Here is a 26,940-nt window from a genome sequence, read left to right on the forward strand (position 1 = left end):
AAATAGAGGCATAATGTTATGGATTTTAATTAATATTTTACCATTTTAATTTCAAGGCTTATTTTTTATCTAAAAAGGTGAGATTTGAAAAAAATCTGTGTGCTTTTATTATTGCTAATTAAAATTGTTGTCTCGTCTGATTACTACAAGATCAATTGAAAAGTCCCCGGCCTGACACATAGATGGCGCTACTAAAATTAAATCCATATGTTTATCCATAGCTATTATAATATGTTAGCCCTAGCCCTCAAAAGATGCGTGTATAAATTTGATAGCTGTCGGATCATATATGTCGGATAAAAAGGAATTTCGCGTGTTCATAAAATATTGCTTTTTGAAGGGAAAAAATACAGTTGAAGAAAAAACTTGGCTTGATGCCAAGTTTCCGGACACTGTCTCAGGACAATCAACCATCAAGGATTGGCATGCTAAGTTTAGATATGGTTAAATGGGCACCGAAGACGGTGAACGCAGTAGACGCCCAAAAGAGGTTGTTACCGACGAAACCTTTAAAAAATCCACAAAATGATTTTGAATGACTGTAAATTGAATCTGAACGAAATAGTAGACACTATAAAGATAACAACTGAACGTGTACATCATGTCATTCACGAATATTTGGGTATGAGAAAGCTCTGTGCAAAGTGGGTGCCGCGCGAACTCACTTTTGACCAAAAACAAGGACGAGTTGATCATTCGGAGCAGTGATTGAAGATGATCAAGCGTAATAAACCCGAGTTCTTGCGTCGATGTGTGACAATGGATGGTACATGGCTTCATCATTTCACTCCAAAGTCCAATCGACAGTCATACGAGTGCACTGCACCCTGCGAATCCGCTCCAAAGCCTGAGAAAACGCAACAGTTGGCTGGTAAGATTATGACGTCTGTATTTTGGGATGCGCATGGAATAATTTTCATTGACTACCTTGAAAAAGGAAGGACCAAACAGCGATTATTACATAGCGTCATTGGACCATTAGAAGGACGAAATCGCCAAAAAACGGCCGTATTTGAAGAAAAAGAAAGTGCTGCTTCACTAAGACAATGCACTGTGTCACAAGTCAGTGAAAACGATGGCAAAAATCCATGAATTGGGCTTCGAATTGTTTTTTACTAATTCAGCGACTATTTCCTGTTCTCAGATCTCAAAAGTTTGCTCGCTGGGAAGAAATTTTCGTCGAATGAAGAGGTGATCGCCGAAACTGAGACCTATTTTAAAGCAAATGACAAATCGTACTACAAAAATGGTATCGAAAAGTTGGAGGGTCGCTATAATCAGTGTATCACCCTTGAAGGGAAGGAAAAAGTTGAATAAAAAATAACTAATTTTGCCAAATTAACGTGTTTTACTATGGTAGTCCGGAGACTTTTCAATTAACCTGTTATTTGTTCCAACATATGAGTCGTGACCTGCCTGACGGGCGCTTCATTTATTACGAATGTACTCTGAGGTAAACCTCAAAAGATACATCGTTCTTTCGAGATGAAATCGATTTCGATTTTTCGCAATAAAGCTTCAAAATAAAAAAAAACTTTAAAACTATTTTATAGGCCTAATATAATATATTGAATACCTATATAAAAAGAATTTAATTATGCATTTTCTAGATGCTAAAATAAAATTCAAATTCGTTGATAACTCATATTCCAAGTCTATATATATGAAACTATACATAAACTTTTATGAAGAGCACTCGCTTAAACAACTGTACCCATGACATATCAAATATTTAAAAAATCAATATCGAAATGTGGGTTTAAAACGATGTTAAATCAAATAATGTGCTTTAAATCAAATAGAATGATGTTTCGGACTTTCATATAATAAATTTCAGGTATTTTTAAACTTCAAACATGGTGATATTACCATGAATCATGTTCAGCTTTTCTCAATGAAAATATTTATTGTTTGGAATAGAGTTCCTGAATGATTATAGTACACGTTTGACTCATTTTTTGGGTAATTTTCGACAAACATATATCATTTGCTTGTTTTAATTGCTAAACTGACCTTTGTAGGTGCTGTGTCTTCGTACCAAATGCAATCAGTTTGATCTTTACTAAGTTCACCACTTAATAAGTGTATATTAATTATATAAATAGTATTACAATGATTGATATAAAATATTTGGTAATAATTCGTAGAGCTGAAGGTTGCTGGTTGAACGAAATATTACAGTCTACTGACAATTAGGAAATGCTACAGAAATTTTATTTGAAGACGCCATATTTGATTGATAGTATTATTCGGGAGCCCTCAAGCTTCAACCAGTATTAAAATCATAATTAAATTCTACTCTGGGAATGCCTACACTCATTCACTCATTTGCAATATCTAAATATCAACCACTCTTTTATTGACTATGAGTGTGGTGGTATATACTGTCACCAGAACCATTTATGATGTTCTTTCGTTGGCAGGAGTAAAGCTATGGGAGCTGTAAAAGTGGAAACAGTACTAATTAAATGAGTTTGTCAAGCCAAGGAGGGTTTGATTTTTTATAGAAAGCAATTTAAATTATAATATTTTTATAAACAACAGTTTAAATTATAACAGTTATAATTATATAATCCTCTTAATCGATTTTTGTACTAATTACTCTTTGTAACAATTTCTATCTTTGATACATCTCACAACGGGAGCCAGCCGTTTGAAAATGTACTGTCCATAGTATATATATATATATATATATATATATATATATATATATATATATATATATATATATATATATATATATTTGTTTATTTATATTTATATTTATATATCTGGATGCTCTACTAAAGAGAAGACTTAAATTTTTATTTTGATTTTTTGTAGAAAGAAATTTAAATTGTAATATTTTTATAAAAAAACAATTTATAAATTATTATACTATATAATCCTCTTAATCGGCTTTTGTAGCATATTTATAACTAATTCACGAATTGTTGTTAGTTTTGTACATAATTTGTTTGTTGCTCTTTGTAACAATTTCTATCTTTGATACATCTCCGCAAAAATAGTCCATTAACAACAAATCGCAGATAAATCATTCCATGTAACTAATAATACAGTTACCAAACTATTCACAAAATGTTGATTGTCTCGCAGTTGGTGTCGCACGTCGTACTGTTAGGTCACTGCTACATACTTGTTTTAATTGAATTATTAGTGTATATGAAGTAGAAATCAATAATTTTCCAAGAGTTACACCAAATAATCACCAAATAATTTTATTTGTTTTGGAGGTTGCGTAACCTCAAAAGTGACTTCGTCTGAAATAATTCTAGTATTTATATTTCTATAACTATATAATTGACACACCTGTCAATGAAAGACACTGTAATGTTTCCACTGACGAAATAACACGCTTTTAATATACCAGATCTGCATTAAGTCCTACTCGTAGTAAAACAATAGGACTAAACATTGGATACCATTTTAATAAATCGTCATTGATTTTCATTGTCAGCATTTCATTAAAATTGGATTTAATTCGAATATTTTTTAAAATTTACCAAGCTATGCTGAATCGAAACAAGAAGCAGAAGTTCCGGAAACCGACTGTTCAGTTCTAAAGCGAGTTCTTGTTCAGAGATTCGGCAAAAATCTTTTTGGGTTGTTTAATGTGTGGGAATTATTGCTCATTTTCTGTCAAGATAGCGTACTTTCTTTAATGGAAAGCGATTTTCATGAAACGATGAGATGGGGTCCATAAACTACAGGATCCTTAGAATATGTACATTTATTAATTGAAAAATAAGTTAAGAACAGAAAATGCATTGAAAAATAAACTTTCCACGGAATTATTGAAGCTAGTATATATACATTTTGGTAACCAACAACAAATATTTATCATAGTTCATAAACATGGAATAACAACTCTCTAGAAGTTAATATTTCAAATGAATCGTGACGAAATCCTGCCGGATTCTACCGTAATATAACCGAGAATATTAATAATAAACGGACCCATAATAACAAGTTTGGGTCGTAACCACGAAGGGTGAATAAAATGTGTAAACAAACAAAGTAAACCAGTTACCATCTAACCAGTTTATGCGGTTGGCTATCTTGCCGCCATCAAACCTTTTAAGCTGATGAAGGGCCCTGGGGTGTCATTGGCTCCCCCCGAGAGTTATAATTGTAATGATGAGTTATGTTATACGTTACTGAACTTTGGACCCAGGTTTCGCGTATAGTTTCTGAAATTGGCACATTCAATATTATATTAGTCAATGTAGAATATAAATATTATAGTATTTTTTAAAAACAAAACAAATTATGGGAAGAATTGAAACTCGAAACTGCAAAACCATACAAATCCAGAACAAATGTTATAAATAATAAAAGTAGAGGGTTGCCAAACCAATTGTAACAGATGTAACCATCTATACGTCAACTCAAAAAGAAATAATTTTTATACACTGAATATTTATTATGATCAGCGTTGCAAACTTGTGGGAAATTCTCCAATCTGCGGTAAATTACATGTTGATATTGGCGGGCATTGGCATTATGTGGGAGAAATGCGGGATGTTTAACGGGAACACTTCTTCAAGAACTCCAAATATCCTTATTGTTCAATACTATCCTCAGTTCAATGTCATATTTGAGTTCATTCTGTACAGGATTTCTTGTCACATGATACACCTATATCATATATATCATCTAAACGTTGCCTTAAATTACCTCGAAATGTCAAAGACTTTTTGCATTGTGTTGGAGATCACCACAGTAGAAGAAGATCACCCCAGAAGTCCACATAAACTTCTTGACAGTAAACGGTATTTTATGATCCGTCGAACACTACCGAAGAAATGCTGATTACAATGAACAACCAACTCACCGTGGTATATTTAGAATTCATGTATTATATTCTTTCACTAAATTTTAATAAATATCGATACCTTGTTTCAATCAAAAACATCCCTTCTTTAGAAATTGAAACCAAAAGTAGAAAATCTTGTGAAAATTAACTGAATCAAGTCCTGTGCTCTGTTCTAATATTCTAATAATAAAATATATAATATGCTTTAATATTACAATATTCTAGTTTGGAGAGAGTATAGAAAATTTGAAAAAAGATGAAAGTGTACCTCATGTTGCCGTTGTAGATTTTTATAGAACATTCTCAGATATCAGATAACACCTGCACTGAGAAAAGTTTCAGGCCGAACACAAAGATTACACTAGTTTTATTGCATTCACAGCTTTTTCAGTTAGTAAGAACCTTTAAAAGGAAGCTGTTAAAAGTTCATGATATTCTACTCATAAGTTTGAGTTATTGTGCTAAGAGTGACACTACTTTTGTTAGTTTCAAAACAATGGACCCAAAAAAAAATTTCGTGTTTTAATTTTACACTTCTTAATGGGAAAAAATATCATTCAAACGAAGCAATGGCTTGATAAGTGTTATGTTACCGTTGTAGATTTTTATAAAACATTCTTAGATATCAGATAACTCCTGCACTGAAAAGTCTCGGGCCGAACACATAGATCACACTAGTTTTATTGCATTCACAGCTTTTTCAGTTAGTACGAACTTTTAAAAGGTAGCTGTTAAAAGTTCATGATATTCTACTCATAAGTTTGATTTATTGTGCTAAGAGTGACACTACTTTGGTTAGTTTCAAAACAACGGACCCAAAAAAAATTTCGTGTTTTAATTTTACACTTCTTAATGGGAAAAAATATCGTTCAAACGAAGCAATGGCTTGATAAGTTTTGTAAGGACAGCGCTCCATCAAAACACACCAGAGCACCAAAATTCACAAAATTATTGAAAGTTACGGGAGTTAGTTCTCATCGTAAAGATATCAAAAGAACGTGAACAGTGAACAGCAACTGGTAACAGGCCAAACTTGAGGCAAAAGATAAATCGTTGTACAAAAGAGGTATTGAAATGTTAGAGCGGCGTTGGGTTGATTATATGGCTGTTGATTGAGATTACGTTGATGATTAAAGCCAATTTTAAACAAAAAAAAACTGAGTTCAATCGATTTGATTTCAGGAGTCCTTAATTTTCCTAAACAATTACAAACAACAGCTACTGGTGTCAGTTCTAAAGCGATTTCCACCTCATGTGTGATAGCAGAAAAATTAGATAACGAGTAGCGAGCTCATCCTATGCTGAATTTTGATCAACATAAGCTTTAACTTCATGCAGTTTACATTGACTGGGAATGCCACGGGGGTAAAATATTTCGCCTTAAAAATGCTGTGAGAGAATATTTATTATTCCCAAACATACCATTTTGATGTCCTTACTGCTGATACTGCCGTTTTCGAACGCATCGATCGAGTGAAAATTTAGTGTCCTTAGACTGTGGACACTTGTTTAATTTCTTAAAACAATTTGCGAGGAGTCAGCAAACTTTCCTTCCTAATTTGGGGAATTTGTTTTAAACTATTCGGAAATTTGATAAATTGTTTTGGCAATCCTGATGGTGATATTGTATAATGTTATAGATAAACAGAAATATTCAGAGACAAAAGAAGTCATCTCTGAAGTAACTTAATTTCTTCTGTAACTTTGTAATTTCTCCTGGGATAACGTTTTATATATGTCATGTATCATTGGTTTATTTTTTTCTCCGCGTATTGATGCCTTGCGAACGCAGTCTGGTGCAATCAATCCAAGAAAGCCTTGACCAGAAAACTGTTTTGGATCGATTCCAAATCGAAGACAACAATAGACGAAGAAATAAAAACCGTGTACATATGACAGGTTGTCACAACAACGGCGTGATCTTTTATCGAAACGAGATGAAAACACTGGTTTTTTTGTATAAATATTTTTCGTGTTTGTCGTTTAGGTACAGACGTTTCTGTCATCCCATTTTATTTTTAACGGTATGAATCGAACGTGTTATTTTAAGTTTCGATAGGCGACTTAACCTCATTTAGTTTTCCTGTTTCCTCTCAACATGGAAACTGAAAAATGGCAAAATTCCGTTGTAGTAATATTTTCAGTTATGTACAGCGTTTTAATTGAAATGAGTTCCTTTGAAAATTATTGGAACAATTTTGCAATATTCTAATAAATTTAGTTCTGAGTTACATAGTGTAACATTATATCTTGAAGTTAATGTTTTAAGCTTGCCAGAAGAAAAAAGGACTGGAGCTTTGTGTACTAGTGTGCTATAATCATTCACACATGGGCACACATCAAAAGGGGATGTTGGTAATATTAATAGTTAATATAGAAATGCAACAACATAATCAATAAATAATTCAATAAGATGTGGATAAAGTGATCCAAAATGCGGAACAAAATTAACAATAATGGTGCTTCAATTTTTTATTAATTAATCACATCTTTCATTAGATATTTTTAGTACAATTTTAACTTACTGTTTAATTCATTACCCCTGTTCTTTTGTACTTGCATTAATATACAAACAAGACGAGTACGGGAGAAATACATCAGTATGTATTTCCCAACTTAAAATAAAATTAATATTACTGAAAAGTAAGACTTCACACAAATTTGTGCGGTTTGTTTTGCTTCAGTCTTCTGATTTCCTTGTGTTGCCCAGTGGCTGTAATATGTCCAGATTACTGTGATTTAGTAACCTTATTTCATGTTTTTGATTTAGTCATAGATTTCTACTTGGTTTCATGTTTGAGATTGCATTAACCTCATATTAGTCCAAGTTAGCTTTATGATTGGTTGATTAACCAATCTCTTTGATTTTAGGCTAAGTTGGGAATATCTTGAGATTAACCAGTACAGTTGCGTGATTTTAAATCTGATCTGTTTTGTGTGATGTAATTATGTTTTTACTATTTTATCACAACGCAAAATTTTAACACGGACAAATTGGGTGCTATTAAGCTATATTTTCCAGTCTTTAGCCTATTTATTGTTCTAGTTGACTGCTTTATTGCATTTATACTTTTTATACAGCCTTAGGCAGATGCTTAGGCAAGTGCAAGAATTCAAATACTTGGTATCAATAATGCAATAGAAGAAAATACAATATACAGCTTATTATTAAATATTAAGCCGAATCGACCAGGTTGCAGGGGCTTTCTCCAGATATGGAAGAGGCAGTGAGCAGTTCCAAAAAACATGGACCAAAGCTATAAAAAAACGATCTGAAAAATAGTAGACGAATATTGCCTGAGGCTTGAACAGACACGGATAATCGCCAACTGTTGCGAGCTTTAGTCAATAATATGAAATTTAATTGGTTGGACTATTCATTGATGTTGAATCAATGCCTGGTGATTCTCAACCTGCAAATAATAAAATGTTCTTAAACCAATGTGGATCTACCCCAAACAAATCTGAAGAAATGCCAACAGGAATCATTTATTAGCGATACAAATGTTACTTGTACATCAAAAACAGTAACCTCAATCGACATATCTGAATATCTCAGAGTCTTTTTACAATGACCTAAACGACAACAAAAGTATCAGCAATATATTAACTCTGATGATGAAAGAGTTTCAATATCAAATGATTTAGTATTACAAGAAAGTAACTAAATTAAGCCCCTAATAGTTAGGATTTTAGTTTTTTAAGATTTAATTACGAATATTTTAAAAACTGATTATGAGTTTTATAATTAACAATAAAGATGATACTAGATTACGAGTAGTGTTTTAACTGCTCTTTATCACGACATTAACTAGTAGTTCCATCATTGCAAATTGAAATAATCACCAATGATTCCACTTGAGGAGGGCAATAAAAAATCGTCGTAAAATAATTCCGGAAGTGCATCGTTAAAAGAATAACGTCTCGATTGGGAGACGTCAGCTTTAAATCTCGCCCAAAATAAAAGTGAGGGGAATTCTGTTTGCGATAACTACATTTTGGTATGACTAATATAGAAAATGCAGTCCCTTTTACAATACATTTTTTGAAAAGGAATGCGGGGGTGGAAATAATTATTATTCGAGTCGAACTTGTTGGAATTAAATAAAAAAACTGAAGAGAGTGTGTTTTTATTATTGTAATTTCTATGTACTTAAAATATATTGAGACAGTATTAGGTGACTATATGCATTTTGATATCTTGAGGTATTAATGCAAAATAACTACTAAATAACCTAAGTATGTAAGTTGATGATTTTAATATCTCTTTGCATAAAATAACAGTTCTCCATTTAGTGGTATTAGATTAATAATTGTAAACAGACGCTAACCATGGGACCTACTTCATTTTCGGCTTTCATTAACGTTGGTGTTTAATATCTGAAGAAATCTACGGTCGAAGGTCATATACAAATAAAATCGAACGAAAATATTACTGGATGTATCTTCTAACGTCAACTAAACAAATTAAACAACGTTGTTTACGTTGTGTATTGTTCCACCAAAACCTCATGATTCACCACATGATGCAAGAGTTGTAAAGGATACACTTTTGCAGCTCGAATGGGAAGTTCGTCGCACCCAGCATACTCAGCGGACATAGCGCCTTCGGATTACCACTAGTTCGGATCGATATAGCATGACTAGGCTGTCAGATGGTTTCGAAATGCTGAAGAAGTGCAAAAATAGATTGCTGATTGAATCTTTGCCAAATAAATATCGATCTTTCTATACGGTATCGCCATGTCATCAGAAAGATGAGAAAATGTTATAGGAGATGATCAAAAAAATATAGATTTTTTTAAATAATTCATAAAATTGATTTATTTTAAAAATATACTCATTGGTACCCATTTTTTTCTCAATAAATGCCTTTTTATCATATAAAGTGAAAATCTTACCAGAATACATTCATACATCTAATAGATAAGATATAATATAGTTCCAGTAAGATCTAATAGTCAGTTGAAAAATAGTTTTAAGAACGCAGATTCTAACGATTTCGAAGTATTGCTCGAATGATATAATAGTGATTTCTTCATATGCTCAATTGCAAAATTACATGACTTTTTAGATGAAAAGTATCATAATTCCAAAAATAAAAAAATATTTATATTTATATATTTATAGATTTACCTCTGAAGCAACAACAGCTGTATTTTAGCATTAGCATAAGTAACATATGTAAGCATAAACAATACCCCAGTGTATATTGATTGGGTTGAACTAGTTGCTCTTCCTGAACATTAAATATGGTGATCAATATTCATCTCCATTTATTTTTGAAGTTTTTCGCTTTTTTACTGCTTTGAATTCTTGTTTAGAGTTATTTTTTAGATGCTGAACACTATGAATACCACCATGGAATAGTTATTATCTACTGTTGTAGACAAATAGTTTTTTCTTTTAAATTAAGGTACTAAAAACTTAAATACAATGTCTAAGATCTATCTAGTCTATTGGAGAATATCAGAATTTTTTTTTATTATCATAATCTTAATTATTTTCCTGCAAAATTTGGAGGCATTCCGTCAATATAGTGCTGGGAACTGATCAATAAAATACAGAATGTTGATTATTTATCTAAATTTATTGTATCGTCTTCGCAGAAAGCATATACTGTAATAATAAAAACACGAAGTCGTAAGTCGTCTCGAAGTAGTAATTTGAGTTTTTTAAAGAGAATAAACTCGGATGGTTCCATATTAGGTGAACACGGTGATATTTTAGTGGTTTTAAAAAGAAAGTTCGCTCAGAAATTCATTGGCAATAATAACCTTTTAAATCACTATTTTTTGGTGATGTTAACTTCGATTGAAAATGTTGATGGCGACCAAATCTAAACGATTAATCTAAACTAACGAAGTTAGATATGATGTCAAAATTCTATGGCGGCATAAACAGCTAACAGGTCAATTGAAAAGTCTTCGGCCTGACACATAGGTGGCGCTACTAGAACTAAATCCATATGTTTTTTAGTTAGCCATAACCCTGAAAAAAAGCGTGTACTTTTGTTATTGTGAAAAAAATGGATAAAAAGGAATTTTGCGTGTTGATAAAATATTGCTTTTTGATGGGAAGTAATATAGTTGAAGCAAAAACTTGGCTTGATACCGAGTTTCCGGACACTGTCCCAAAATCAACCATCAAGGATCGGTATGCTAAGTTTAGATGTGGTGAAATGGGCACCGAAGACGGAGATCGCAGTGGATGCCCAAAAGAGGTTGTTATCGACGAAAACATTTAAAAAATCCACAAAATTTTGAATGACCGTAAATTGAAACTGAATGAAATATCAGACACTCTAAAGATATCAACGAACGTGTTCATCATATCATTCACATATCATAAAGCTCCGTGTAAAGTGGGTGCCGCGCGAGCTAACCTTTAACCAAAATCAACGACGAGTTGATGATTCGAAGCAGTGTTTGAAGATGATCAAGCCTAACATACCCAAGTTTTCGCTGGAAAAAAATTTCATCGAATGAAGAGGTGGTCGCCGAAACTGAGGCCTATTTTGAAGCAAAGAAAAAATCGTACTACAAAAGTGGTATCGAAAAGTTGGAGGGTCGCTATAATCAGTGTATCACCCTTGAAGGGAATTATGTTGAATAAAGAAAACAAATTTTGCCAAAAAATGTGTTTTACTACGGTAGGCCAGGGACTTTTCAATTGACCTGTTATGCCAATTGAGAGATACATATTTTGATAACGCTATTACGAGAAATTCTCCAATGATCAATTCTCGGCACTTTTTTGGCAGGATGTATTTTATCTCACTTTTCTAACTATTCACTAAACATGTATAATAGTTAATCTAATACCGTTAATAAGGGTGATGGCGATGCAATATGAAACGATGATCGATTGAACAAAATAACTACGAACAGAAAGAAATTCAAGAAGACCACAGCAAATCACTAGAACTAGAACCAAAACAGAGTCCCAGTGCTCAACTACATACACGTACACGTATCACTTACCTCTCTCGATTTCGGCGTTGATGTTGATTGTTTTTAACCGAAGCTCCTCATTCTCGTACAACATACCTCTCGACGACTTCCTATCTAACCTTAAAAATTTTTAATTAACACATATTAAGATAATGATTTCGGTTGAGGGGTTAGTGTTTAGGTCGTGCGTGAGGATGGAACCTGATGAAAGTTGAACGAAAAACTTCGTTTTGTTTTCTTTATCAAACCAAATACAAATTCAAACAGGCAGAAATTCCAGTATTATCATAACATATCATGCAGATTGTTAAGCGGTCGAGGCTGATATATATTCGTCGGGCAGTTGAGCATCGAAGGGTTGGACTCTTCTTTCTTGTATTTAAACCGAAATAATGTAATAAAACATTATTTAAATAAAGATGATAATTCATTTTTTATCAAGAATTTTTGCTGCATTTCAGTCCCGCTTCAGTAACTCTAAACATTTACTCATCCAGAATATCATTACTGGGTCTGCAATTTAATGGCTTTCAGCCATCATTATCCCTAATTAGTGTTCCTATTGTTTAGTGTTTCTTTGCTCAAGCTTAACGACTATCGAGTTAACAACGTAGAAAAAATCGCAGAAGAAATACTCTCAGCTTTATTCTGAATGCTGCTGACTGAGACAATTTGAATCAATGTTTTTAAAAACTTCAACAAATTTTTTAACATGTGATTTAGTTAAGATATCTCGTTCAACCAAAGCATTCAGTTCTTCACATTGTTTCTGTTCCATTTTTTCTGTTGTTTAATAGGTTGATTATCAGCTGCGTCACTTTTAAAATATCTATATCAAGGCGCACACATTTTATCTCTCGGGATTATTCATCGATGGAGAAATATGCAACAAAATATCAAAAGTAATTCAAAGATAATTTCTTTTACTCAACTCAATTTTCTATTACTCAACAAACACTTTTAACAGACCCTTAAGATTTCATGTGATTCCATATATCAGTATAAAGGTTCAGTTGTTATAGTTAAATAAGTTTGGTTATTCAAGGAAATTCACCAAGGCCTTATTAAAAAAATGTTTCACCAAAGTATTACAGAATGAAATACATAAAATAAAAAATACGCATAAGTTGAATGAACTACGCTTCGATTTGCTTCCCCACCCGCCAATCACAAACACATGCTTCAGGAAAAGAAATTTGCCTCAAATGAAGAATTAATTGCCTAAACTAAGGTTTATATTTCCTTATAAATTATATTTTGGTCTTAAATGAAAGCATTTTTTATATTACTACATTATTACTTGTCGTTGCTGACTAACCTACAATTTGTTTTAACAATAACTTAACACTAGGTGTATATCCAGGAACACCCATCATCAGTCCTTACTTAGTCTCTTGCATCAGCATTGCTGATTTTTTCTGTTAAATACATCACATTTAACTACGCTGCTATAGATCATATGATTTGTTTCTTTTGAGTTGTTCTACTCTAGTATTATACAATATATGAAAGTAGGAAGTCTTTTTATTTATCTGTCTTAGAGAAAAAAAGTATCTTATTTATATTGCTTTTCGCAGGTTATAGGTTTTAAACATTTCTTGTACAACTTATTTGACGGATAATTGGCATTTCTTCGGAGTTTTCCATCAAGGATCATACCAAGATACTTAGTGTTGTTGCTGTAAAGAATTATATTTGATATTATTGTTATTATGTGATATTGCTCATTGTTATTGGTCTATTGCATTTTGATTAAATATAAGGTCAATATATACTGATTGCCTTCATTAACTTTTATCCTCCATACCTGGGTCCAGTTATTTCTATTTCGCTATTATCTATGACAAGTATAATCTGCAAATATCGTCATGGTGATATGTTTAATTTGTGTAAAGTAAATAAAGGACCCAAATACATTGCGTGGAGACCTTTTGTATAATAGAGGTATTTTTATTTGCGTCTGAACATTCTGGCAAGTGTTTAAGCCTTCACTGTATTGCTTCGGTAACATTTTCTAAAATTTGTGAATGATGCCTCATGCTAAACCTTAGTGAAGGGTTGGGTTACATCTAAGAATAGTAATAGCTAAATAGACTTCATCGATGCCATATGTGATTATTATATTAGTTTTTTCTCTATAATTGGCTTTATTTAATGAAGAGTCGTGCTAATATGTGTTTTTTTTTCTTCACACATTCCTTATCGATTCTACAAATTCTCAATGGGTAACTAAGTTAAACCTTATTATGTATGAAAAATTCAACTCTCTAAGAACATTTTTAAAATTATTTACATTATTTTTTGACTTAAAATCCTAACAACCTACAAATAGTAAAACAGCTTTAAGCATATATTTACGTTAGCTTTCTCGCATTATATATTAAAAAAATATGAAACGTAATAATATTTAATATACTTTCCGTGTTTTATTAAACTCGATGCCCCGAGTTATTAAGCTTTTTTAATTAAAAAAAGAGGAAACAAAATAAAAACAAACAAAGGGTGAAAGACTTGGCTTTGTTTTATTTAGACTGAAATCCATTTTTAACTCTCCAACGCTTCCTATACAGCGAGAGACAGAGAAAAACAATGGAACAAGAGAAAAACTAAAAGCAAACAACTTGAACGGGTGGCAGTTTGGTAATTTTCGCGGACGAGAGACGGAATTTTATCTTAGAACGTGCCTTTTGTGTAGCAGCGGGGCAGTTTCCAGTTATCCAATTCTGGTTTCAATTATCTCTCGAGTTAAGATGGTGGCTTTCACTAAATTAATTACGTCTACGGGGATGGACTTATATTTATCGTGGTCGTTATGGCTGTCATTAAAAGTGTCGACTGTTCGGTAAAAGTTCCTAACACCGTTACCTTAGCACCGTGCGTTGTATTTCAAATGAGTTTTGAATATCATTGAAATTATTCACATTGTAATATTTAAGATGATTGACAATAATATACTAGGTTGTTTTATAGTTTCGCGGCTCCATAATAAAATAACTAAAATTTCATGATCAAATTTAATTGCAAAATGTAATAATGAACAAAAACATATCACACATATGCAGAAAAGTTCGAGGCCTAACACATAGGTGGCGCTAGTTTTATTGCATTCGCCGCTTTTTCACTTAGTACTAACGTTCAAAAGAAAGCTGTTAAAATTTTATGATATTCTACTCATAAGTTTGTGAGTTATTGTGCTAGGAATGACACTACTTTTGTTAATTTCGTGTTTTAATTTTACACTGCTTCTTGATTGTTAAAAAGACCGCTCAAGCGGAGCAATGGCTTGAAGAGCGTTATAAGGCGCCATCAGAAACAACAATAAAATGTTGGTTTGCTAACTTCAAACGTGGTCGTAGAGACACCGATGATGCAGAACGAAGTGGACGTCCAAATGAGGTTGTAACGCCAGGAAACATAAAAAAAATTCACAAAATCGGTTTGAATGATCCAAAAGTGAAGTTGCGTGAGTTAGCTAACATCGTAAAGATATCAAAACTATGAGAAACCTCTGTTCAAAGTGGGTGCCGCGGCGTTTGCTCACTGTTGACCAAAAACAAGAACGTGTTGATGTTCTGAGCTGTGTTTGACCGTGTTTAAAACATAGATCCAACACTTCACTCCGAAATCAAGACGATAATCATCGAAGTGGACAGCAACTGGTGACAGGCCTAATATGAGGCAAAAGATAAATCGTTCTGTAAAAGTGATATTGAAATAGTAGAGCGGCACTGGAATGATTCTGTGGCTCTTAATGGAGACAGTTATTCCCACAGCTAAAATATACGTGTTTTACATACATATATACAAAAAAAACACTAGATTAAATTTGAATATTTGAACTGAATTTCAATTGTCTTTCACATCATTATTACAGTTATAATAAAGGAGATTTTTTTTCAAAATTTGCTGTACAATATAGTTCTTCATCTACTGTTCTTTTAATTATATATATGTTAATTAGCTATAGATTTTGAAATAATTTTTTTCGAAATGATATTGCATTAAAAAGCGTAATTAGTAAAATAAAACAAAAATTATTAGAAACTTGTATGTATTCTGATCATTGACCTCAGTAGACATCTGCAGTAACAGTGTAATTCACTTTCAGCAGATTGTAATACACTACATTCCACTTCGGTGATATGAAGGGTTCTCCTGAACTAGCCCATGAAGTTTGCGATTAAGATTCCCGAAATGGGTTGACTTTTCATCGCCAATCAGAATACGTTAAAAAACTTCCTACGTTTTCTACTTTTTCTCTGGCAAGTAATAAAATCGCGATATTGAAACAGTTCGAAATAGTACTTTCAGTCAATTTCGGTTAGGCCAGTACCAATTTTCTCTACTCTTGGATCTCTCTTGTTCCATGCAAACGTCTGAAGACGGTCGATTCATCATCAACTATTTTAACTCAGTTATAATTAGTTTTGGAAACTATCGACTGAAAACGACTATCAACTGTTTAGTAATTGACTGCTTTTTACTATCGACTGTTTCACTCGTGTACTTTCATTTACTATTTTCGGATCTACTAGTTTCATTCGACTGATTTTTTAACGTTCTGGCTTTGCCGTCTTAGCCGCGACATGAACATAATGTGCCGAGTGTATGCTTACATAAATTTATTTAGTATTATTGTAAATAACTATATATTGTACATTAATATATCAACATTTCGGAACTATATTTTTCAAAATTATTTATTGCTGTAAGAAAGTAAAGCGAACAACATTTTGATTGATAAATAGAAAAATAATTTTGTTGTATTTATATTACCTTGGCAACTGTTGGGTCTTTTTGATTGACTTTTTCGATTTTCTAAGTCTCTCAATGTTTGTTCAAGCCTTTTGAACACTTATTTCATTCAAGTTTTAACGAATAATGATCTTAAAATATCCCTTATTAGCGATAAATAATAATATATTTAAAATGGTGCGATGATTAAATAGTTGATAAAGATTGATTGAGAATATACGATACAAATATTTAGTAGTCATAACTCGATTCCTCTTTACAATCAAGTCAAAAAATATATAAAATTTAAAAACATTTACATCATTCAAAATGAAGCTATTATTTTGAAGGTAGTATGTCATAACAATTTTCTGTTTCCTTTTCTTTCCCAAAGACAATTCCAAAAAGAATATATACATCACCGTCACACTTATGGCCCGGTTGAAAAAGTAAAGTAAGCACATGTGAATGAAATAGAAATAAACGAATTACTTTTATTTTGTTATGTCAGTTTTATTACTTTCCGAATATTAAAATACGATTAAATATATTTCGGATCACAATTCCTTTTTTCACACTGCCAATTTAAAATTATTTAAAATGAACTGATCTGAACAGCACAGAGAATCAGACGATTATCTCCGCCCTTTCCGGTCTCAAAATTAGTATGGGAAGGAATTCGTATATCTCCGTCTATTATCACGAATAAAAAACAGACGAAGCCCGCATTTCACTGAAATATTCATTACCGTTTTCAGTCACTAGTTTTTTACTTCGACTGTTTTTGCGACTATAGACTATTTTCACTGGATAGTTCCTTACGCTAGTTATAATAGGTTATTTCATAGATCTCGCCACTCGCACCGAAATGGCTGATACGAAAGAAAACATTTTTGCTGTGTTCTCTGCTCAAAAAAATCCCAAAAAGAAACGTCCTCTATTCAGGTTAATACGGTTTCCTTTAATTATACCCCTAGGTACCAGACTGGCAACTTCCTCTCCAGCCGTTTCCTCTCGAGTCCCGATATAAAAGCCTTTTGTAACAACTTCTGGTAAATAGTCCCAAGGGCGTCCTTTCTAACAGATGCAAACCCCGACTGCTGATGCACTAAGCCAAGGCGCTTTTTCAATCTCGATTCGGTGCCATTAGATTTAATTAAAAGGCGGGACACTATCAATTTGATCTTTTAATTATTGTTAATTGCATGTTGAGTACTAATAATTAGCGGTAGTTAATACTCGACGTAGTAAATCAGTAAGATTCGTTTATTTGGTGGCTTAAACAACCGCTTTGCGTATAAAAGCAGGATATAAGACATCAGAATTTAATATTAGTGTTCACAGCTGTAACTAGACTATCTGGTAAGATTGCTCTTTCTCCGCTACATTATTACATTTGATTACATTTCATATCGTAGGCCCTAATTTGAAAATTGGTTTAACAAATAATAGCATCTATTTGTGAGTTCTTTTCCGCAGGTGTGATATCTCTGTTGTCTGTATTTATATTTGTTTGCAGGTAAGTATATAAAGGGAGTCAGGGACTAATGATCTCAGTCCCGCCGATGGCCAAAATGAATAAGACCAGTTTCCTCTGAGAACAACATATTGGGTATTCAAAAGAAATGTATAGTGTATTGAAAGTTATTTTGTACATATGTCATCTAAATTTGTGTCGTCAAAACGTTGCAATGTTGCCGCATCAACTCTGAGTTTTAGTTCAGTTTGACACAACGAAATTCTAATCTAAATAAAATAATTTAACAAAAATGATTTATTTTTACCTTATAGTACATCGACACAACACACCAACAATTTATAGGTTCGAGAGATAACTTCTTATCACTATTGCTTTCGAGAATTTTGCATACGTCTTACAACCGGACGACTTTGACAAAATCATTCGTTTACGCTTTCGAACTAATCAAACAGCATAATGTCTCTTTTTAACTAGAATAAAATGAGAAGGAAAATATTGTCTGATTCTGAAACGAATTTACATCTTGAAGACGTATGTACAAAAAAACTTTGAATAGACTATACACAATTTTTTTGATGTAATTTTCCATGTTAGGAGCTAACATTCGGTTTCTGCGGAAGAAATTAATTAGTGATCTGCTAAATCTTGTTGTGTCTATCGGAACAATCAATAATTAGAAATAATGACAGACATGGATGTTTTCAAATAATTTTTACGGTTTTTACGATGTAAAGTCGAACGTTTTCATACAAAAGATTAATATTATGATATCGTTGCTAATATTCCAGTAATTTTTCTCATAATCAATTATAAGTAATCAAACGGAACAATTATAAACAATACCAGTCACCAAATTGTAGCAACTAATTCAATGAATTTTTATATTGAAGCTTAAAACAAACACAATAATTCCACATGTTTAATACATTTCTTTATGATTATATTTATATTCGTTGTTGTAAAAGTGTCTCTTACCTGTTTATTCACTTCAATTCAAAGATTCAAATAATATAATGTATAAATAATACACAAATCTATGTTAATTAGAACAATTATATATGTATATGGCCCCGAGTATTCGTCTATTTCAAAACTGCCTTAATGGTAAACGGGTAAAAAGGGTTGGTCTGTTACCTAATAGATAAGAACCCTCAGTGTCATTTTGTGTCGCCATTCAACAAGTCGCCTCTTCTTCCCATAAAATAAAACAGTTTTTTAAGTAAAATAATATATTCACGATAATATATTCGCATATTAATATAACAGCCAGTAAATGAACAATATTGTCAGTCAAATATGTCGATATTCATTAATCACAACCCATTACATTAAATTAAAGGCGCAGTGTTTAAGACGACAAGCCGCTCATCCTACTGTTGGCATAGTCGCAGGTTCGAATTCTGCTGAGGCATGAATGTGCTTTATGTTTGTAAATGTAATTGTAATAGGTCAATTGAAAAGTCCCCAGCCTACCATAGTAAAACAAATTTTTTTGGCAAAATTAATTTTTTTTTATTCAACTTATTTCCCTTCAAGGGTGATACACTGATTATAGCGATTCTCCAACTTTTCGATACCATTTTTGTAGTACGATTTGTCCTTTGCTTCAAAATAGGCCTCAGTTTCGTCGATCACCTCTTCATTCGACGAAAATTTCTTCCCAGCGAGCATTCTTTTGAGATCTGACAACAGGAAATAGTCGCTGGGGACCAGATCTGGAGAATACGGTGGATGAGGAAGCAATTCGAAGCCTAATTCATGGTTTTTGGACGCTGTGCATTTTCTTGTTGAAGCAACACTTTCGTTTTCTTCAAATGCCCCCGTTTTTCGGGGATTTCGCCCTTCAAACGGTCCAATAACGCTACGTAATAGTCGCTGTTGATGGTCCTTCCTTTTCCAAGGTAGTCAATGAAATGTTATGTTCTTATGAAATGTAGTTATTCCATGCGCATCCCGAAATACTGACGTCATAATCTTGTTTTCGTTTTCCCACGCTTTCGGAGCGGGTTCATCATATCCAGTCCACTCGGATGACTGTGGATTGGTAAAATGATGGAGCCATGTTTCATCCATTGTCACATATCGACGCAAAAACTCGGGTTTATTACGCTTGATCATCTTCAAGCACTGCTCTGAATCATCAAGTAGTCGTTATTTTTGATCAAAAGTGAGCTCGCGCGTCACCAACTTTGCACAAAACTTTGTCATATCCAAATATTCGTGAATGTTATGATGTGCACATTCAGTTGATATCTTTAGAGCGCCTGCTTTTCATTCAATTTCAATTTTCGGTCATTCAAAAGCACATGTTTTCGTCGTTATCAACCTCTTTTGCTCATTTGACCACGTCTAAACTTAGCATACCAATCCTTGATGGTTGATTTTCCTTGGGCAGTATCCGAAAACTCGGCATCAAGCCAAGATTTTGGCTTCAAGTGTATTTTTTCCTTCAAAGAGCAATATTTAATCAACAGGCGAAATTCTTTTTTATCCATTTTTTTTTTCACAATAACAAAAGTTGCTTTCTCAAAATGCTATAATTCACAAGGTAATGATCCGACCGCTGTCAAATGTATACACGCATCTTTTAAGGGTTAGGGCGAACTAAAAAACATACGGATTTAATTATAGTAGCGCCATCTATGTGTCAGGCCGGGGACTTTTGAACTGACCTATTCAATGTCTTTATAGACAACAGTGAAAAATCCGACAAGGAATAACCATTCCATTCATGTCAGCAACCAGGCTAGATAAAACCGGATGTCTTCTAGGAAGGTCACTGGCCAGTTGGTAGACTTTATGCCGAGAACCATGGTTCGGAGCCCACGTTAAACAGTAGGTCCAGTTCAGATCAACCCTCGTTGGTAAATAATAAATAATAAAATGTTTAAAATAAAAAGCAGAAAATGTAGGAAGTGTACTAGTTAATCGGAATATATTCTCAACTTCAAAAGATAGATTTATCAATCAATTTTAAACTTATAATTATGGGGTTACACCAAAACATCAAACATGTTTAATCTAACGCTGGCAAAACGAAGAACTACATGTTATGATCACAATGTAAGATGCAGTTTTATAAGATCATAATATTAATCTGGACTAGGAAAAAATTGGCAAATAATGCCTGGAAAGTATTGGTGCATTCACCGTATAGCCATGACCTTGCCCCGTCCCTCTATCATTCCGTTCTGGTTTCTACAAAAAAAAAATGCGAAAACCATTTGGTTCAGGTTTTTATCGAGAAATCTAAGGTGGCAAAAGGTCATCGATAAAATTATCTGAATAATTTCGTTTTAAAATACATTATAAAAAAAACAAAATTACATTTTCCCAACCTATAATATCGTCGGAATTCCCTACCGTTCATAAAATTAACAATCATCGAAGTTATTAGCTTGTTTGTGAGATAATTGCGATTATATAAAACGTTGGCGAAGATCCAAAAAAAATTTAAAGTAGATCGAGAGCAATATAATGATAATGACGGCTGGAAAAAGTTCGCAGCAGTGATAAAAACTTTAAACTTAAAAGTAAGAGACGTGAAACCGAGGAAAGTCGTTGACAGCCACAATCGGAAATCGACAGCGATTTAAACAGTCTAGCTAAGATTCGCGTTTATTACAGTTTGCCAGAGTTCAGAACTTCCAACGGTTTAGGGAATTAATGTGATTGTCTGGATCTTCAAAAAATGCATGACAAATGGATGGTCTTTAACCCCGGTAAGGTCTGATATCACTTCGATTAGACATTTGAAATTAAATACAAACGGGTTATTTACTTATTTTTCTAAATTTATTTTATTTACTTCAAAATTTACGACAAAACGTTTTTTCCAATTTCAAAAGCAAATTCAAATATAGTTTTTGAACGTCAAGTCAGACAGAAAGTAGAGCAGACCTGGCTCAAGGAGCTGTGGAACAGCACTGGTTCGTCGGAAGATATTCCCTACTTAACCTATGATTTAAAAAAATCACCAAAGAAAGATCAAAGAATTCGGCTTATTAGTCAAGTCTATTTGAACAACAAAAACTACACAATAACTCCGAAATCAAATGGATTTACGAAGTTCTCTAAGATTTCGCCTTAAATCATGAAATAAGGTCACAGCAACGTGGAAGTAACAGTTACTAAACAACGCGACACGATCTTGTATAGTGTGAAGTGTTACTCTTAACTTTAGTTAAGTAGTTTAACTTTATTTTAATTATATTTATATTTATTTTAATATTATCTCCTACTCGCCTTGCTTGTGTATTGATGCAAGTACAATAGAACAATAGTAATCAATTAATTTGCAAATTAACATTGTACTAAGCATATTTATGTGTGATGTAATTATTTTTCTTTTAAATCAACCAATTAAATGTTAATTTGAATAGTGTTTTTAGAATTGACATTTTGTGTTATTTCTAATAAAGATTTTTCTATATTAAGGCAAAGGGAATTAAGTCCAGGTTACATATATGCCAAACATTTTGACCACACATGTCAGATAATGTACTTGCCCAATACTCTTTTAACACAGTAGTATAGCAGCAATTATAACAGTCACACTTCACTTGTTAGAATGAGTTCTTGAAGAAGGTTTCATAATTTATTCTGCTTGTGATTGCAGCTCATATCATCAATTTAGGGTTCTACTATTAATACCTTTTATTGGTTTTTTACATTTATTGTTAGGCTTTGTTTGCTTTAATAACGATTTGGTGGAAACGAACTGTTTTCTTGTCATATACGACTTTTTTCAATTTTCAACATCATTCGATCCGATATAATTTAATAATTGCTATTGATATGTATTACTTTTTGAAAGAAGTCGTAATTATTAACTATATCAATTGTTATTACGTTATATTATTGAACCTAACTTTTGCTTTAAGGTTTATCCTTTTGGAAAAATAAAGGTACTGCAATAGAAGTAAGTATTTTTTGAGATAATTATTCACACAATTGACAGGTCAGAGTTCGAGGATTTTCAATTTTCATTTCAATATACCAATTCTAATTAATATTGTTAAAATAGAGATAAAACTTAGATTATTTAAATACACGTTTTTGCTAATAAAACACACCAATGTTTTTCATTGTTTTGAAGATATTACAGTAAAATTACTTATAGATTTATATCCACTGGGATAGTTTAATTTTTAAAGTACTTTTCATAAAACAAAAACGGCAGAAAAGTATTTATTTATAAAGGATTTTTTCCCTTTTGGAACACACTACTGTTAAGCGAAAGCTTAAAACGTAAAGAGTACCAAAGAGCAACCTTTGGATTTTATAACGGTTTTTAAAATTTCTCTTTTAGATTATTTAAGTTTTGATTATGTTTATAACCTTCTAAATGAAAATGTGCTTCGACACTGAACGGAATTATTCTACGTTCAGTCTACTATGATTTTCTTAAGTTACTATAATAAGTTATCTTTAAATCTTTTACTAAATTAAATATGGTAATGAAAATTTTAGTTTATAATGAAGTAATGCCAAAGAGGACATCATTAATCTATAATTCAATCAAATATAATTTATTTTAACATTATAGTACATCTAAAAGCTACAGTTAACCAACCGGACAACCGGACAACTATGACAGGCTCATTCGTTTATGTGTTCGAACTAATCAGACAGCATTGTGTCTCTTTCTAACTAGAATAAAATGGGAAGGGAAATATTGTCCGATTCTAAAACGAATTTACAAATTGCGACACTCAATACATTAAACATCTTGATGACATATGTACAAAAAAACTTTCAGTAGACTCAATATAGTCAATATTAATTTTCCGAAAGGACACAATAATCAAAATTTAATAAAATTTTCGAAATATTTGAAATGACGACTTATACTAAAAACTTTTCAGCCTATATATTAATACTAAAATATTTATAATGTTACTGCTTTTGTTTAAAGATCTAGTTACGAGTTTCTAAATTGAATTTCCTTTTGTGGTCGTAATACAAGTATTTAATTCACCTAAACTAAATCAATGTCCGTTTTCCGTCAATTAAATATTTGAAATCGTGGAGAAACTCTCTATTTACCCGGCAACTAAACAGTAGGAATGCTAATAAGGCCGTTCGAAAAAAGCCACCAATTTTAGCTAGCACAATTCTCCACTCTCATCAGGGGTATTATTGTTTTTTTTTTCTCCTTTGCTTTCGTTCTTATTTGAATGCGAAGCAGACAGCCAGCAAAAAATAAACCCTCTCAAAACGAAACTTGGCAAAAAGAAGTCCATGCTGTTGCCACTGCTGCCACCACCACCACCACCACCGGTTTTCTTAACAATGAACGTGCTGTTAGCAATTAGTGCGGATGCGAGAAGCGTATCGTCTGCAAAAGCGGCCAAACTCTACTTTTACCTAGATTTAAAACTGGAATCCCTGCAAAATTAAGAAAGTTAGATGAACGTGTTGTTAAGGATCGGTAAAATCTTCAGCGTGCTAAATATTAATTTGTGCAAGAGGAGAGAGAAATGAGTGTTTCGCATCACAGTGTTACTTTAGAGATAACGTCGTTCGTTTTAATTATAGGTAAAGGATTTTGGGGTTCGAAGTTAACTAAAGGGGCTATTAATATTAATGATTAGGTAAAGGATCGTCATCTTATACCAACATTTATTAAATATTACATTATAAGGTTCATTTATTTTTTATTAAATGGTTTCGTCAAGATAATAAAGTGAAAATCATTTTGCTTACTTTGTTGAAAGATTCAGTCATTTTTTGTTCATTTATTAAAATATATTTTTAACCGACTTCAAAAAAAGAGTTACTATGTGCGGTTGTATATAGTTTGGAGTCGGTGGCGAGCCCGAAGAATACAAAAATAATAATATATTTCGCGACATATACACAAAATTAAATTACGAACAAAACAAATCTAATTTGTTGCTCGTACCGACTTCAAAATGGTCAGTAGATAGTAGTTGTGTTGTGTGTATATAGTAGAATATAAAATACGTGTAGTAGATAGATTAAAAAAGGTTTTTGTTTATTTTTATTTAGTTATTACAACGATTATTATGTATATAATTTACTTTAAAGCATTTTTTGTGTATTAACAATCTAAATTTGATTATTTTTTACTTAGTGAGTTACTTATTTATTTTAAGTCGGGTTTTTTTTGAACCTTTGAAAAAGTTTTGGTACGAGGATTACTATTTATTTTTTTGAGCCTAACAATGAAAGGACACTTATTTATTAACGAATATGGCTTTATTGTTTCTCGAAGTATTCTCCATGATGGTGCACTGGTGCTTGAACCAACTTAACAGTTTTTAATTGAGGTACCTCCACAACTTAGTTTTTAATTGCTTCAATGTCTTCTACAGGCCGATCAACTTTAGCTATACAATTTATTACTGATATATAAATCAAGAAAATAGCAAATAGTAACTTGGTGCCAAATCGGGGTTGTACAGCAAATGATGATTCGACTTTTTGGACAGTCGAATGGGTGGTTGTTTCAACCGATGTAGGAGTTTCCATTATCATGAAGTATGTTCTACGTTGTTCTAATTACAGGATTTCTACATCTACAGTTAATCTGAAGGAACAGGCGATCATTTACTTCGAAATGCATTGCGTACGAATCTGTTTTGTCGGATTTGGTTCATTAGTTGTTGAAAGCAGTTGAAGTTGAAGGCAGAATTTTCAAGTCACTGTAAACAACACAAGTTGTGCTCAAATTACAAAACGATAAAAATCAAATAAAATAGAATATAATGAATTCACCACTCGAAATAATATATCAACTTGTGACGAATTTTTTATGTATATATTTTTAAAATATTTATTATTGAATTCTTCTATCGATTTTTAAAAAATTAAATTGTGTTAATATTATTTTAAGTCATTATCCTTTAAGATTGCTTACCTAAAAATCAATGAAGCTCACAAAAATGTATTTCCCTCTTTTCTATATTTTATTTAACTCGATATATATTTCAAACCCTGCAATTTTAAAGATGCAAAAAAATTTCAATTTAAGTTTTCTTCATTTGTCCTTCATTTCGAGATAGGAATTACAATTAACTTTAAAATATCTAACTCTAACATTGAGGTATCAGCTCATTATGCAATTTTAGTCACGGTTAACACCCTGTGTAATGGTGCATTGTTTCAAGCTTAGAGACTCCTTTTGATAAACTAGAAAAAAAACGTAAGATACGTTTAACGGCAACATTCAATGACATTTCCGTGAATTCCTTTCGTTCTCGACCACCACTGGGTGTGGGAGTAATTGTTTCCATCCTGCTGAGCAGTTCTGCCTTTTGTAAGATCGGATTTTTTTTCGTACAGGTCGTATATCAATTATGTGAGGTTCAAGGTGTCAGGCATAATAATTGCTTAGTAAATTATGTTGATATATTAAAAATGTTGAAATTTTCAAAGGGAATCGGGTAGGGATAAATGAGGGAAACAAACGACTGTAAATATAAATTAATATAAGTTTGGTACTGGAAATATATATACAGTGTGTTATAATTTATAAGGCAATTTACCTTCTATTCGGCTTGACGTTGTTATCTTTTCTTCTTGTCCTTAACATATTTTATTGGATTCCGAACACCAATCACAAGTATTGGATTTCATTTAAATAAGAAGAGTCTGCAACAAAATAATATGTGTAAATAAGAATTTTACTAGAAAAATAAGTATAATAAAATTTAAATTGTGTAACATATAATAGGAATATAACACAAATCCCAAAGTTTATAAACTGATAATATTTTTTTGGCGAAGAATGGTTGATATGTCCGATTTTAATCGTTAAAAATTATTACTAAATCAAACTGTTGTATTATTATATATAATGTTGATACAAACTTCAAACCTATTGTATATTAACCTGTAATTTTTGACCTTCAACGTTTGATATCAATTGCTCAACGGGACACTAATTAAGAAACTTCCTAAACAAGCAAATGAAGTATAATCCTGGACGA

At 32.2% G+C, this 26,940-nt stretch overlaps 2 protein-coding genes across 10 annotated transcripts in view; one reads left to right on the forward strand and one right to left on the reverse strand.

Annotated features, from left to right (window-relative positions):
- The window catches only part of LOC143194049 (tyrosine-protein kinase transmembrane receptor Ror), a 236,152-nt gene that overhangs the window by 168,245 nt on the left and 40,967 nt on the right, over positions 1 to 26,940 (forward strand). The window lies entirely within an intron of this gene.
- LOC143194050 (uncharacterized) overlaps positions 1 to 26,940 on the reverse strand; it is an 80,049-nt gene that overhangs the window by 31,240 nt on the left and 21,869 nt on the right. For 2 of the 7 annotated variants that reach the window (XM_076400601.1, XM_076400599.1), the window contains exons 2-4: positions 26,497 to 26,602; positions 24,353 to 24,373; positions 11,800 to 11,888 (exon numbers count right to left, since the gene is read on the reverse strand). In XM_076400601.1, coding sequence (XP_076256716.1) covers positions 11,800 to 11,888; positions 24,353 to 24,373; positions 26,497 to 26,543 — 157 coding nt within the window. In that variant the 5' untranslated portion in view covers positions 26,544 to 26,602. Of the gene's footprint in view, positions 1 to 11,799; positions 11,889 to 24,352; positions 24,374 to 26,496; positions 26,605 to 26,940 lie in introns of those variants that run through there. The other 5 variants (XM_076400602.1, XM_076400600.1, XM_076400603.1 and 2 more) reach the window with 4 other exon arrangements.

This window comes from Rhynchophorus ferrugineus, unplaced genomic scaffold, assembly GCF_030347505.1.
Source record: "Rhynchophorus ferrugineus isolate W39M unplaced genomic scaffold, kcgeb_rfMv2 rfM3, whole genome shotgun sequence".
Classification (NCBI taxonomy): Eukaryota; Metazoa; Arthropoda; class Insecta; order Coleoptera; family Curculionidae; genus Rhynchophorus; species Rhynchophorus ferrugineus.